Source organism: Nestor notabilis, unplaced genomic scaffold (assembly GCF_000696875.1).
Source record: "Nestor notabilis isolate BGI_N333 unplaced genomic scaffold, ASM69687v1 scaffold6880, whole genome shotgun sequence".
Classification (NCBI taxonomy): domain Eukaryota; kingdom Metazoa; phylum Chordata; class Aves; order Psittaciformes; family Psittacidae; genus Nestor; species Nestor notabilis.
The window spans coordinates 49,031-63,244 of record NW_009911511.1 but is presented as its reverse complement, the minus strand read 5'-3'; the positions used below and the strand labels follow the sequence as shown (position 1 = coordinate 63,244).

General features: G+C 43.7%; 1 protein-coding gene across 1 annotated transcript in view; it reads right to left on the bottom strand.

Moving 5' to 3' along the window:
• Window positions 1–1,524: 1,524 nt before the first annotated feature.
• Window positions 1,525–14,214, bottom strand: part of GLI3 (GLI family zinc finger 3) — a 54,220-nt gene continuing 41,530 nt past the window's right edge. Inside the window, exons 5-9 of the mRNA XM_010015136.1 lie at window positions 12,152–12,301; window positions 11,384–11,548; window positions 8,534–8,824; window positions 4,986–5,313; window positions 1,525–3,819 (exon numbers count right to left, since the gene is read on the bottom strand). Coding sequence (XP_010013438.1) covers window positions 1,529–3,819; window positions 4,986–5,313; window positions 8,534–8,824; window positions 11,384–11,548; window positions 12,152–12,301 — 3,225 coding nt within the window. The 3' untranslated portion in view covers window positions 1,525–1,528. The remainder of the gene's footprint in view (window positions 3,820–4,985; window positions 5,314–8,533; window positions 8,825–11,383; window positions 11,549–12,151; window positions 12,302–14,214) is intronic.

Genomic DNA, 14,214 nt, shown 5'->3' with positions numbered 1-14,214 from the left:
ATTCCTATGATGTTTTCCTACTGATTTACAGCTTCTTCCTGTAACAGCTGTTAATAGATCAATGTTATCTGACAGCTTCACTGAGGTTGTATTCCTACACATTTCCTCAAATGCCATGCCCTGAATCAGCTGGTATTTCACCTTTTTTTCCAGTCAAAAGAATGAATGCTGTGGCCTCTAGCCTATAAAAATCACTTTCTGCTTGTTTCTTTGCTACTTCTAATGCAGTTTAAATTTCTGGATTTTGTGAAGCCTGGATATAGAGGAAAACATTTAAGATTATCAGTTTGCTTGCCATCACTTTGATTTATTTGGCTAGTTTAAGAATTGGGCCATTCTTTTTCTAGTTGTTTTACATGCCATGGCCATGTAACTGTGTTACACCAATGGGCATTTACTTGGTTTAAAACACCCATCCATGAAGCTGTATGTGCTCAAAGGGATGTGCAAGACAGTTCTGCTGGCAAAGGAATTGCTATTGTGAATAAAAAGCAGTGGCTCAGCAAATTACATCTCAGCAATTTGCATTACATTAAAAATCCCCAGTATGGCATACTGCAATTTTGTTATTTCATTGTATGAAATACTCCGTAAGACCCTGATCACCTCTCCACACATGTGGTATGCAAGGAAGGCATTCCAGACTACACGAATGACGCCTGTAATTTCACTATCCAATCATTTACAAAAGAAGACTGAAAAACAAGAGTACCCAATAGTGCAGAAGATGAGATTCGGACTAAGAATAGCTTTCTGGTCCTCTCCTTCCTCTGAAATGGATTAAACATGACACAGTCTCAGTATCATGATGCAAGGCAGTGACAGCTATCTGTATGTGTGTTTACAAAAACCCTTAAACGTTTGCTAGGGATCAAAGGGATGATGGTTTGACATTTCCTATTTGCTTGAACCTCCTCATTTCCTGTGCTCCATGACTCTGAAACTACAGCCTAGGGGTACCATGTCAGTGCATATCTAAAGGGTTGTCCACCTCAGTGCGATCTATCCAGTGCATCCAGAGAGGATTTCATCACTGTACGCTCACTTCACATTGTGCCTGGTTATTTTGTGCCTATATGTTTAGGGGGAAAAGTTGCAACAAGTTGTAGAAGGTCTAGTTTCTTTTGAGTAACAGAAAAATTGCAAAGTTATTTCATCAGACCTTTCTTAAAAAAAAAATATCCCAAAACAAAACAAAAACATGCATTTCACACGTTTACATTGGTTTACAATTAAAAAAAGGCAAAAAGAAGCATACAGACATTCAAAAAGGGGGGGAGAGAGAGAGAAAAGGGGAGGGAGGAATGGGTGTAGCAATACTGATTCAAAACTGAAATGGAAGACAGTTTCTCCCTAGAACACTTTAGGGTTTTCAGAGTCCTTATTCCATAAAAGGAATATACTTGAAACACATCCCATTTAGGTGAGATGAGATTGCTAAAATACATACACAACTAAAAAATATGAGTCTTTTTCATCTGTTATCTCCTAAGGGTTTTTTTTTGTTTGTTTGTTTTGTTCTTTATGTCTATTGCATAACAGCAAGAAACTTGCTTTCTTCTGCAAGTGAGGTCAACAAAGAGCTCATGTCCCCAATAGCCATGTTGGTTGTGCTTACGGGCATAGCTGGGAATGTAAGAGACGCTCGGGGAGTGGTGAGGCGTGAGGAATTGCGGGAGAGATTCTGAATGATACTCGGGCTCAGGGCTCCTGAAATTAAGCTGACATGGTCCCCATCATCTATGATAGCATCGAAATCAATCTGCACACCCTCTAGGCTGGTGCTGTCAATGCTGTCAACTGTGCTTGACACTTGGTTAGCCCCCGGGGAAAGAAGCTCGGATGAGTTTGCAGTCGCAGTCCCCTGCAGCAAGCAGTTAGCTTCTGAACCAAAGAAAGAACCTGTTTTCATAGCTTGGTGGCTAAAGCCCGTGGTTTGGTCATATAACTGACCAGAGTAATTCTGCACGTTGGAGCAGAACTGCTGTGATTGACCTTGCATCTCCATCTTAATGGTGTTTACCCTGTACGCCTGGTTGCCATCACTTACATGTCCTTGCTGTTGTGCCAGGTTGTTTCTCAACATGTTTTGCCGTCTGTTGCCGCTGTAGTTAGCGCATGGCTGGTAACTTTTGGCCACCAACAAACCTGAAGGCTGGTTACCAATGGTGTGAGACACTGGTGGACAACTCTGCGGCCCTTGATACAGGCTGCTTTGTGAGGTAGGACTAACCTGCCCTAGCATCATTTGACCGGATTGATCCACTCCCTGGTAATGAACGCCATCTCCAACTGGTTGGTTTTGTAAATAGTCCTGTTCCATCATATTCCTGTTCTGCATCCCATTTGCCATACTGGTGGCTTGATCGCTGGATACCATGGGATGGCCGAAATTTTGTTGGTTCCCACTCACTGGCATGTTGCTGCTTCTCAACTTCTGCCCTTGAACTGCCACACCACAGGAGTTGTCCACTGCCCCAGACATCATTGCTTGCCTTCCGATGCTGTCGCTGTAAGGCTTATTTGGCTGCATGCTGAAAGAATTACCAGCTCCGCTGCCAAGAACCATGTTCTGCTGTAAACCATAGGAACCAGTGTTCTCCATCAGGTTCTGATAGCTGTTCTGCTGGGCCATGTTGCTTCTCTCCAGGCTCTGCTGCTGACCCACCATATTGTTATACAGCCTGAAGGCCCGAGACTGCTGCACCGCTGAGCGCTGGCCACATTTCAGTTTCGAAGGAGATAAGTCAGAACTTCCTGAGCTTACTTCATTCCACTGAATGGGCAAGTCGCTCTTGTTTGCCTCGGAACCTGCCTGCTGACTGCTCAGTGGAGGGGCTTGGTCAAAGTTGCTGGGGTTGTTGTTTCCCAACACTGAGCTGTGATGCATTTTGTTGCCGTCTAGGACATTGTTCAACAAGTGGTCGTACATGCCCTGGTTCTGGGAATTCAGATACTGAACCACATCATCTGGCAGGAGATCCTCATCGTTTAGACTGCCACCCGCTTCCATCGTAGCAGCCTCCAGGGCAACATTCTCGCTGATGCTCGGAGGACAAGGGGAGCTGAAGCCGCGGAAGACGCCACCCTCAGAACGGGTATAGTTCTGAAGAACAAGGTTGCGCTTTTCCATGGATGGAGGCAAAGCAGGAGGGTTAAAGCTATTAAGACTGTTGAAACGCTGGACTCTAGGGACAGAGAGGTTGTCGGAGGCCATTCTTACCGGATCACTGGCTCTCCTTGTCCCATTTCCTAAAGCATCATGAGACAGAAAATGCCTCCTGCTGTAACCATTTGCCCCACCATCACTACATCTTCGAGGGGCATTCACTGAAGGCAGTGGAGATACTCCAGACTCCCTGCAGTCACCCAAGAGTGCCATCCTTGTTTTGAGGCTCATCCTCTCCATGTTAGGCAGTGGAGTTGGTGGGGGTCCACCAGTAGCTGCTGCATATTTAGCTTTCAGCCTGTATTGCTGGGCCGGGGTGAGGCTGAGAAGACTTGGCAGGTCATCGCACTGGCTCGCTTCACTGGAGCGCCGGGAGGCATCCGTCGAGATGGGGTCATAGGAGTCTGCAACACTCACGTTCTGCGGTCTCCCCTCTGCCTGGGAGGCATCGCTGGACCTCCGGCTGGAGAAGCAAGGTGAGATTCCAGAGGACCTGCGGCTGCTCAGGTAGGCTGAACTGATTGTGCTAGTATTGCTGTCCCTCCTGTTCAGCATGTTCAACACAGTGATGTCCGTACTCGAAAGTTCGTTCCTGTTTGGCAGAATAGTCATGGACCCTCCTACACTGCAGCTGCTGTTCGACTGGGTACCTGGAGGTAAAATTCACAGTTAAACAAACGGGCATCACCCAGAAACTAGAACAGAAAACACCCAGGAAAGAAGTAAGGGGAGTACAGAGGAAGAGCCTGCATCATCACAGCAAATCGTAGCAGTGCTCCTTCTTGAAAGAAGTAGGGATAAAACTCTGTCCTTAGGTTAAAAGCTAATTCAGAGACTCAAGGGTAACATTTCAGTGTGAATCCCACATCTTTTATAGGCCATAGCAATTAACTGTCATCAGCTGGTATAGCACAGTGCAGCTATGCTGACTGATGAGCCAGAAGGACATTCTTAAAGGAGCTTTTTATAGGCAAAATATAATTGAACAGGCATTTGCATGGGATGGCAAAATATGCAAATTGAAGGCTATTCAAGGTGATTTCTAAGACCTCTTGAAATATTCTTGACATAACTCCTAACAACTGCAAAACATCTTTGCTGGTTTCCTTGTTTTGTTTAGGTTTTAGGTAAACAGAATACATTTCTTAATTTTGCATAGTTTCTTTCAATTGAACAGACTTCAGAAAATCTGGGCTGTCACTGCTGGGCAGAGAGCAGAAATCAGTGGGCAATGTAGAGGCAGCAGGGACATATATTATGGCAGTGAGCAGCTCCTTGTACAAAACCAGCTATGGATCTTCAGAGTTCCATCTTGCCTTGCTCCCATCTACGGCTATCTGCCCTCTGTAGCAGTAGTATCTGTACATACAATTACTAGTATGTGTGGAAACAGTTTATTTAAAGGGCAGCTGACACATCTATGCAAAAGGTGCCTTGCTAAGGCCTCATATGAAAGAGTTCCATACAATAAACTGGCAGGTATTTATTTCATCTGCCTTGCCTCAGAACAAGACAGGATTATGGCCATCTTGGGTCCAAACCTTTAACTGTAGGGAATATTTAAAACCTGACACATGGCTCCCTTGCCTTGCTGCCCTCTGTTCTGTAAAACATGGGTCTATCAGACTTCTCTCAGGGTGGGTAGTAGGACTTGTAACGAGGGGATGAACAGAAAGTCATCAATTTCTGAACTATTCTCACCGCTGCTGAGTTTCACAAGGTGCAACTACTCTATTTGCAAGGGTTGCAAGATTGAGCGAGCAAGCAACAAATTTAAGGGCAAAAAGCGTTACCACTCCTGTTATGTGTTTCTCACCATTTCCTATGAGAGGCGGCAAGGTCGGGGCTTTGGAAGGTGGAACGGGGTTCAGTCTTGGAAGCATTCCATTAACTTGTTTCAACCTTTCTAATTTCACTTGCTCCATCCATTTGGTCCCTGTCATATTCCTCCTGGCCTGTAAGCCAAGTGCTGTGGTGGCTGTGGAAATGGTAGAGTCCATGATTGGGGTTTCATCGATGACACTGAGGTCTCCTACACTACCACCACCGGTCAGAGTAAGCTCGATCCCATTGTTGGAATAGTTGCTGATGGGGGACTGTTCGCTGCTGCATGTAGACTGACCACCAGGGCTTGGCTGAGATGTCTGTTGAAGTAAGAAACAAAAGCACATGAGGATTAAGCAAACAACGCTAAGAAGAGGCACTTGCAGCAAATGCAGGTGTAACTGGAGCCAAAGAAAACCAAATGTAAAGTTTAGCATTAAATGGTAACAACGATCATTCATTCAGAGTCTTTCTAGGTAGTGCTTTTAACTGTAGTGAATGCCATTGCAAAACTAAAGATTAAAATCCACTTTATTATCTTGCTGATACTATACTTTATACCTACATGAGACATTTATTTCAGTTATTCCCTTAATTACTTCTATCACTTCATGTCATTTATGTAATGGATACTCTACTTTGGGTATGCCCTGCACCCAGTTGAAGCTGCAGCTCAATAAACCAAACTAGAATTCAGTTACAGAGTTTAATTTACACTGCTAGGCTTGCAACAAGCAAACAAACAAGACTCCAACAACGCTGGAATTTGGGTTTTTTTAATTAGACTTGTGGCTAAAGAATGTAAGTATTTTCCAAGCTTAAGGCTCATTGTTAGGAGCAGCGGTTAGCTTGAAATGTTGGCGTGTAACAGAACAGGGACAAAACACCAGTGCAAAACATACTGTATATTATGAGCATCCTGTGACAATAGCAGCACTGGGGTCTAACTTCTACCTCCTGTTATACCTAACTTATACCACCTCTGCCCTGAACGAAGGTGGTGACGATCTACTGAATCAAATCCTTCGTTTCAATAGAATTTAACACTTCAAATTTAAGAATTTAAGTACACAGTACAAGCTGCTAATCTACAGGAATATAATCCCGCTGCAATAGCTTCTTCCTTCTTAATACTGTGTTCCCTGCTGCTCTAGCGAACTCTGGCTGTGGGGAAACACGGACTTGATTTATTTTTCATCAAGTTCTCATAAAAGAATGGGAAAACTTCTGTGGCAAACTGAAACACTCAGACAGACTGACAGACAAAACAGACAGCAAGACGGACAGAAGTCTCTCGATGTAGTATGTCACTGTAGGTTGTAGCAGTGTGATCACAGATCAGTGGGGCATGCAGTATCATTTTGCTCCCAAGAACAGTTTCATTTAAGTATGTCAAGTTTGGGGTTTCTCTTGTGTGTTTTAGTATTTTTTTAAGTATTTTTAAATATTCTTTTCTGTGATCTTTTATGCACATTTTACTGACAAATGCTAGCTAGAACTTCTGAGGGAGCAGTGGCGGCATTTGCTTTTAACATCACTGAATGAAGACACAGATTCATAGCACTATTGTAGCTCCATATGCCCCTGAGGAGTCCATTAAGATGCAGTAACTATTTTATTATTTCTAACTTGAACGATGATACTTAGAATTTATGAGGCCACACTGAGCAAGTCCATTTCCAAATCCTGGCCATGGCAAATTTGGTGACAAAAATAGAAATAACAGTTATTATATGGAAGAGCATTTGTGCTTCTGGACAATAGTCCCACACCATAAGTTAGAAAAGCAATAAAGGTCAGAAGCCTGTTCTTGTAGCCATATGTCAAGATCACACTGAGGTAGGTTACAGAAATAAGAACTGCCTCATGGAGAACATACATACATTTCTAGATGTGCAACACAGAAAAAAAAAGGATGTGTCATCTAAAGGGGAAGGTACACAAACATTTCTGAAGACACTTCACCAATATAAGCCAGATTTTTCACATGTCCAGTGTTGCAAAATGCTCACAGCACATTACAATTGGGAATGCGTTTGATGGATTGTACATTACTAAATAAAGGAATGACTGGACAACAGGCAGAAGGCTAAAATAAAGACAAAAATAATGTTGCAATAGGAAAAATGGCAGAAAAGTTAAAAAGCCCTCACCTTATTACCCACTGTCCTTAGGAAGTTAGAACAAGACATTTAAGAGCATTAGACAGAAAAGACATTGGATTAGTTGGAAAACAGAAAATATATCTTAATTCATACAAGCAGTGAAAAGCAGGAAATACAGAATTGTTTTCAAATATATATTTCATTGAGAAATATTTAATACTATGTAGCAATCAGCATTAAGACCCCTCTCCTGCAAATGTTATTCCTTTTAAAACTGCCTATGCTCCATATGCCTCAATATTGCTACAGATTTACCTAGCTAATCAAGAGGGGAATGGGTTTTGTTCCTTTGTAACCCAAGGTAGTTATCACCGAAGACAGCAGATCTCCTTTACACTTTTTGATTTAACAGCTCTAGGCCCCTGGAATTTTCTGAATGCGGGATTAAAACTCCACAATTTGGGATAAGCCTTAGGCACAACATAGCAGTAACTCATATTTCAATGAGTAATTGCTTTGAATTGCGGCATGATTAACAAAATGAGCAGAATTTGGAGTGCTCATATTTGTAGTCCCCAGGGGTTGGGTCCAGATGAATCACAAACCCAGACACGGAAGAGGATGGAGTAACTGCCTTTGCTAGTTTCAATCCTTGTGGAGAGGAGGGTTGGCAAATGAAATGCTGGCAAATGAAAGAACTTTAAGATAAGATGTCAAAAAATGGAGTAAGGTCGTTTCAACATACAAGGCTTTACTGTTTTAACGAAGGATGATAAGGTAAACCAAGAAAAAGACCTGCAGAGACTCTTAATTCAACTCAGATTAGTTAAATTGGAATTAGATTAACTTGGTCAAGTTAAATTAAGTATCAGATGAACATCGCACTAGAGATCAAATGTTATCTAAAGATCTCCTGCTGTTTAAGAAAGTCAATTTATCCTGCCTCAGTTTGATCCATGATCCAACAATGTCAAGCCCCCAAAATCCAGTTATTTCCCCAGGTTCTTTAAAAAATTATCATCATCAAAATCATCATTTTAATCTTTCAGACCTGGGTTTTTTTCTTTTGCATTCTAGCTTTGAGCCTCCAGGATTCACATTCTCCAACTTTCTTCTGTAAACTAGAGAATGGGGAAAAAAGCACCCCTTTTAAAGGTGAAAACTGCTTTTCTCATAATATGCTGATCCCAAAGACGGAGCTTTAAGAGAAACAACTGTTGTGAGAGTTGCCAACGCTGCACTTACTGCACATGGCACAGACTAGATGTCAGCTTTTTATTTACTATTAGGCTTAAAAAACCAAAACATTTTACAACTTAAAAAAGAAAACCTCACAAAACCAAACCTTGTGAGCTAGAGTTTATGGGCTTGAGCATTTCATAAAGAGATTATCAACTGGTTGCAAGAAGAAAAAGGACAAAGGTGTATTGCATACCATTGGTTTTTCCGACTTGACCGCTTTCACTTGGAGGCATTCTTCACGCTTTGAGGTAGTGTTGCTGAGGTCCTTCTGCTCACCAATTGCACCCTGAGTCTGATGGCCTGGTGACCGGGTCTGAGAGTGGCTGCCTGGGTCTCTTGGTGGCGGAGGCCTTGGGTGGATATCTCCCCGCTGCTTCTTGGTGACATGTGCCTCCGGGCCATGCACGGTCTTCACGTGTTTCCGGAGAGAGCTGGGGTCTGTGTAGCGCTTTGTGCAGCCCGGTATCTTGCAAACATATGGTTTCTGCCAAGACAGGAAAAACACTTAAATTAGATTTAATTTCATGTGGGACTCCCGAAGAGCTCCTTGGAGCACAGCTGGTGTTACAGTTACACACTGTCACAGTGAATTTGTCATCTGATTTATGGTCTCCACAGTGACTGAATCATAGAATGGTTTCAGTTAGAAGGGACCTTGAAGATCATCCAGTTCCAACCCCCTGCCACGGGCAGGGACACCTTCTGCTAGAGCAGGTTGCTCCAAGCCCCTGTGTCCAACCTGGCCTTGAACACTGCCAGGGATGGGGCAGCCACAGCTTCTCTGGGCACCCTGTGCCAGCGCCTCAGCACCCTCACAGGGAAGGATTTCTTTCTTGTATCTAATCTATACCTACCCTCTTTCAGTTTAAAGCCATTAACCCTTGTCCTATCAAGTCAAACCTATTCATTCCTTTTGGTTTTGAAGGTACCCATTAATGCTGCATAGTTTACAGAGGGCAGTGCCTCTCATGGTATGAACTGGCACAGCTTTCACTTAGAAGAGTCACAGAAGAATCAACAGAGCTATGGCAATTTATGAAGACTGGCCTTACTTCTATCCTGTCCCGTGCCCTCAGCAGTTCAATACTCTGCTTCTAGTATACCCAGAACTATACTTCTTGACATTCAAATGCAAACAAACTCCTTCAAAACATGTTGGGACATTTGTTCAGGCAGGATTACCTGAGGAAACAATTTTTTTCCTGGCTCTTTCAGATCACCAGTATAATGTCAAAGCACAGGATACAGTCCATAAGCATTTCCATGTTGCAGCAATATATGTACTAGTACTATTAGTGCTACTTGCATAGCTTATTGCTTTAAAAAGAAACAAAACCTGTTTCCTGTGCATTTGTCTAGTTCACTAATCAGTGTAGAATAAAGTAAATTTACTGTCTTATAATTACAAGACTTTGTTCTTGTATTATGAGAACATCAGAAAGAAGAGCCGAGCCCTTTCTAAACATTTTAATTGCCTCAGGAAACAAAGTGGCATTTATTCACTTTTATTACTGATCTTTTTCCCACATCACTACTATTTTAAAGTCTTATTTGTTCCAGCTCTCAAGAAGAAGAAAAAGAGACCCTCCTGTGGAGTTCCTCAATGGGGTTCTCTGTGTAGGCACACATGACACCATGGAGCTTTCGACAAATGTAGCTTCATCATGGCTATTTAAGGCCTGAGCCTGCCTCCACTGAGATCAAGCTCCTATTGACTTAAGAAGGAGAGAAAATGTTGATCATGAGGAATTTAAAGTTGATGCTGAGCTACTGAGGCAGGTTTTCTCGAGATGCTATGGAAGTATGAGTGATTTAGCTCTCTCCTACACGTGTAAGGCACATCTTCACCAAGATATGTCAGCTGCTTTTAAATCTGTCTACAGGTTGCCTGCTTACAACCAAAATGGCACTGTGAGGAAGTGCTAAACTGGGTCTGCGTGTTCCACAGTATTCATGGCACTCCATCACTGCCTAAGAATATCAGCCTGTTTCATTGTGAAGTAATGGTGTAGGAGATTTCTCAGTTGCCCTGGCTGCTGTACCTACCAGAAATGACGTGCAGCAGGAAAATCTTCTTGGTGACTTACTGTTAAATGTGAAATCCTGATTTTAAAACACAAGCAGTACAGGTCATGTCTTTAAGTTTGAGAGGATCCTACTCATCAGCTAGGCAACAGAGTGGTTAAGATAGTGAGTGAAAAAATGCTCAGCCAGCTATTGGCCAGCCTTGGTGAGCTTCCTTCTACCTCGGTGACAATCCACAGAACTGCTGCTGGGCTTCAGTGCAGTTGTTATTTGGGCTGCTGAGAGCACACCCTACAGGGATGGGGGGGACTCACAGATGTGCAACACTCCGCTTCTCTTGTGACTCAAGAGATGCTACAGGGACCATGGCAAGGGGTTGGAACTTCATAGGAGGGGGCAGCAGTACCAGGAAAGACACAGTAATAAAGAGTTGTTACACTGAGAGTGTGGGAGATGGCTGTGACTGCCACAGCTAGATTGCTTGAGAAAAGATCAAATTCCCTTCACTGCATCCCTACTGTGTGAGGTCTGTTCAGGATACGAAGACTGAAATAGCCCAGAGAAGATGGAAAAAGCATAACTTAGAACGTAACAGGGTAACCCAGACTGTCAAAACGCTGGAGACTTCTCTCAAGCTGTCTGCAGAAGCCAAGAAGGGTGCTGGAAAAGGCCGCAAGAGCTGCCAGTGTCTCCACTGACCAGGGCAAGGGGACATGCTCCAGGCAAGCCCTCAGCTCCGGAGGGAAGAATGATCCCAGCTATTCAGGGAAACCAGGATCTGTCCTTGCTTAATGTATTAGATCCTTCATTCAAACCTCTCATGCTTAGTAAAATGACCCAAAGCCTCTCCAGGTCCACAGGACACGGGAATGACCATGCTGGCAAAACCCATCTAGAACAATATCCTTTCAGGTTGCTGAGGGTTTCTGTGCCTGTCTGTAACAAATTCCTGTGACCACATTGTAAGTCTGTTTGACACCAACTGTTTCATACTGTTTTTGAAGCTGTGCTTGCTTACCTCATTGGAATGAGTCCTGTTTTGGTGCTTGGCCCTGTCGGATGCGTTGGAGAAAGCTTTGTTGCAGCCTTCATGTTCACACACATATGGTTTCTCTCCAGTGTGAGATCTCAAGTGCGTTTTCAAGTTTTCTAGTCTGGAGTAGGCCTTTGTACAACCTTCAAACTGCAGATAAGAAGTACGTCTGGATTACGTTTCATCTTTGGACATGCATGAAACAGTAAAAGCTGACCTGTAACAGTTCAGAAACTTTCCAAGCCTTCATAACCTTGCCCAATGTAATTCTGGTTTGATTTGGTGGATTTTAATTTTGCCCAGGCAAACCCCATCACAGCTCAAGTTAAAATGCTTCCGGCATCTGCTGTAACAGGAGAGCACAGTATTTGTGCACTTCTATCTAAGACAGAAATACATTGTGAACTCATTAGGACACTGGTGGCCAGCAAAAATGCCCAGCTCTGTGAGAGAAAGTGCTTTTCAATAATTAAGCAAACTGTGCCCTGTGTAATAATGCCTTCTAGGGCTTCTCTGCACTTTAAACTTGAGGAAGTGGGGCAAATTATCCAGTGAATCCCATCTCCTAAAGCTCTTGTCATCTGGCTAAGCTGGATAATGAAGCAGACATGGAAGTCCTCTAGCAGACTAAGTAACTTCTCTAACGAATGTCCAATGGACAAGGGATCAGGGGGTGCAGCACCTGTGCTGCTCTTTCCCCTGCATAGCCCCAGCTCCCCCATCCAAGCCTGAAGCTCAGCCCTCTTTACTCACAGTGCATTTGTGTGGCTTTTCCCCTGTATGTCTCCTCATGTGGACCACCAGCATATACTGGGCTTTGAATGGTTTCTGCTCCCGGGAACAGTCCAGCCATCGGCACACGAACTCTTTCTTCTCACCATGGATATGGTCATTGTTTATGTGCTGTTTGGGTAGAAAAGAGATTATGGATTAACAGAAATGTAACATCATCACCAGCTTTACTGTAACTTTGCATAGGAACAACACCAGAGGCTCAGGTGTGAACTGGGATCCTGCAGTACTGAAAGAGCAAGACTCTCTGTGCTCCAAAGTGATCCCTGGGTTCAAATCATAGATCTTACTGAAAGTCCACTAAGGCCCATGAATTTGTGTTTACTGATGTCAACGAGCTTTGTATCAGGCCTCAGGGACACAGGCTGTCAAATGGAGCAAATCTCACACACAGCACCATTCACATAAGTCACATTGAGTAATGCCTTCTTGGACCAGCAAAGCCTTACTTAAATGCAACTCAACACAAATGAAATCAGGCCTTTAAAAACACATCCTCCAACCTGAAAAATCAACAGAACTGCTAAACCGAGCCTCCACCAAACCTTTTAGCCCTGCATTGTCTTTCAGTGAATGAATCGGGTTAGAGCACATGGTTAGAAAGTGGAAGTGAGGACAGTCAGCCTGGGAAAAACACAGGGACATTGTCCAGGAAGCTAGAGATCAGGTCAGGAAAGCTAAGGCCCAACTATAATTGAGTCTGCTCAGGGATGTCAGAGATAACAGGCAACGCTTCTATAGGTTTAGTAGCAAACAGAAGACAGACTAGGGATAATGTGGTCCCGCTCCAGAAGGAAACAGAAGAACCGGCTACCCTGGATTTAGAGAAGGCTGAGGTTCTTAATGACTTCTTTGCCTCAATTTTCACCAGCAAGTGCTCTGACCACACTGCCCACGTCTTGGAAGGCAGAAGCAGGGACTGTGAGAACGAAGACCTTAGGCCCACTGCAGGAGAGGATCAGGTTCGAGGAGTATCATAGACTTCCCCATTGCTGTACTTCCCACCACAGCTTGCTAGCTGTGCCACTAGATGGCTGCATTTCTCAGCAAATGAGATTATTTCCATTAAGGTACTGGACAAAATCCTTCCAGAGTTCGTGTTTGATCACAGCACAGGGATGAAATCTGTATCTACTCTGTAAGTAGCTCACAGAAAAAGCCAGCCATACAGCAACTCAGTAGTTCATAATGGAACACAAAAAAGATAATCCCCATCTTTTCTCAAGTCCTGAAAACAATCAGGAAACCAAATAAAATCACTTATGTTCAGCATTGTGTAGCATTGCCATGGCAAACAGATGTGCAGTGCCTGTAAAAGATGACTGCCTTTTTTCTCCTGAAACTTTATTGCCATTTCTTAAAAGTTGTGATGGGGCACAGAGCACAGGAACAGAGCAGATGTGCTGGACAATGTACAACATGTAATCTGCAGGAGTTTAAGTTTCAAGTGCAGATCTCTTGCCCGTTTGTACTACACACGCCTGTTCCAAAAATGTACAGATGCCCTGCACTCTAATGGCATCAGAAAAGTACCATGAGACCAATGTGCACTCTTCTTTCCTGAAATAAAAAGAAGAAATGGGACAAAACGCATCTGCCCAATTCTTGGTCAAATCCTTCTGTAAACATGACAGACTGTGAGTTACCTGGTTAAACCTCCACAGCCACAAAGGAAATGACAACTGTGTGACACAGGCGTTCCATTTGATATGAAAACTTCAGGGCTGGTTCCATCAGCTCACAACAGAACCTCCCTTCACCTCCCGCTGTGTGGGCAGTCAGGCACCATGGGTGCTCTTCCAGATAATTTCTCCATAGGATGCTTCTTCCCTTTGTCCCTGCAAATGAGCTTGCTCCTGCCCTCCAGACCTCAGCCTTTATCAGCATGGGCATCCTCTAAAACTGGCCTTTCTCATGGGCATAAACTCTCTTCCTCACTCCCTCCCCAGCCCAGGCTCCCTGCAGTGGCTGACAAAGCTTGCCCAAGATGGTGACTTGATCATTCTCCTCTCTCCATCACTCCA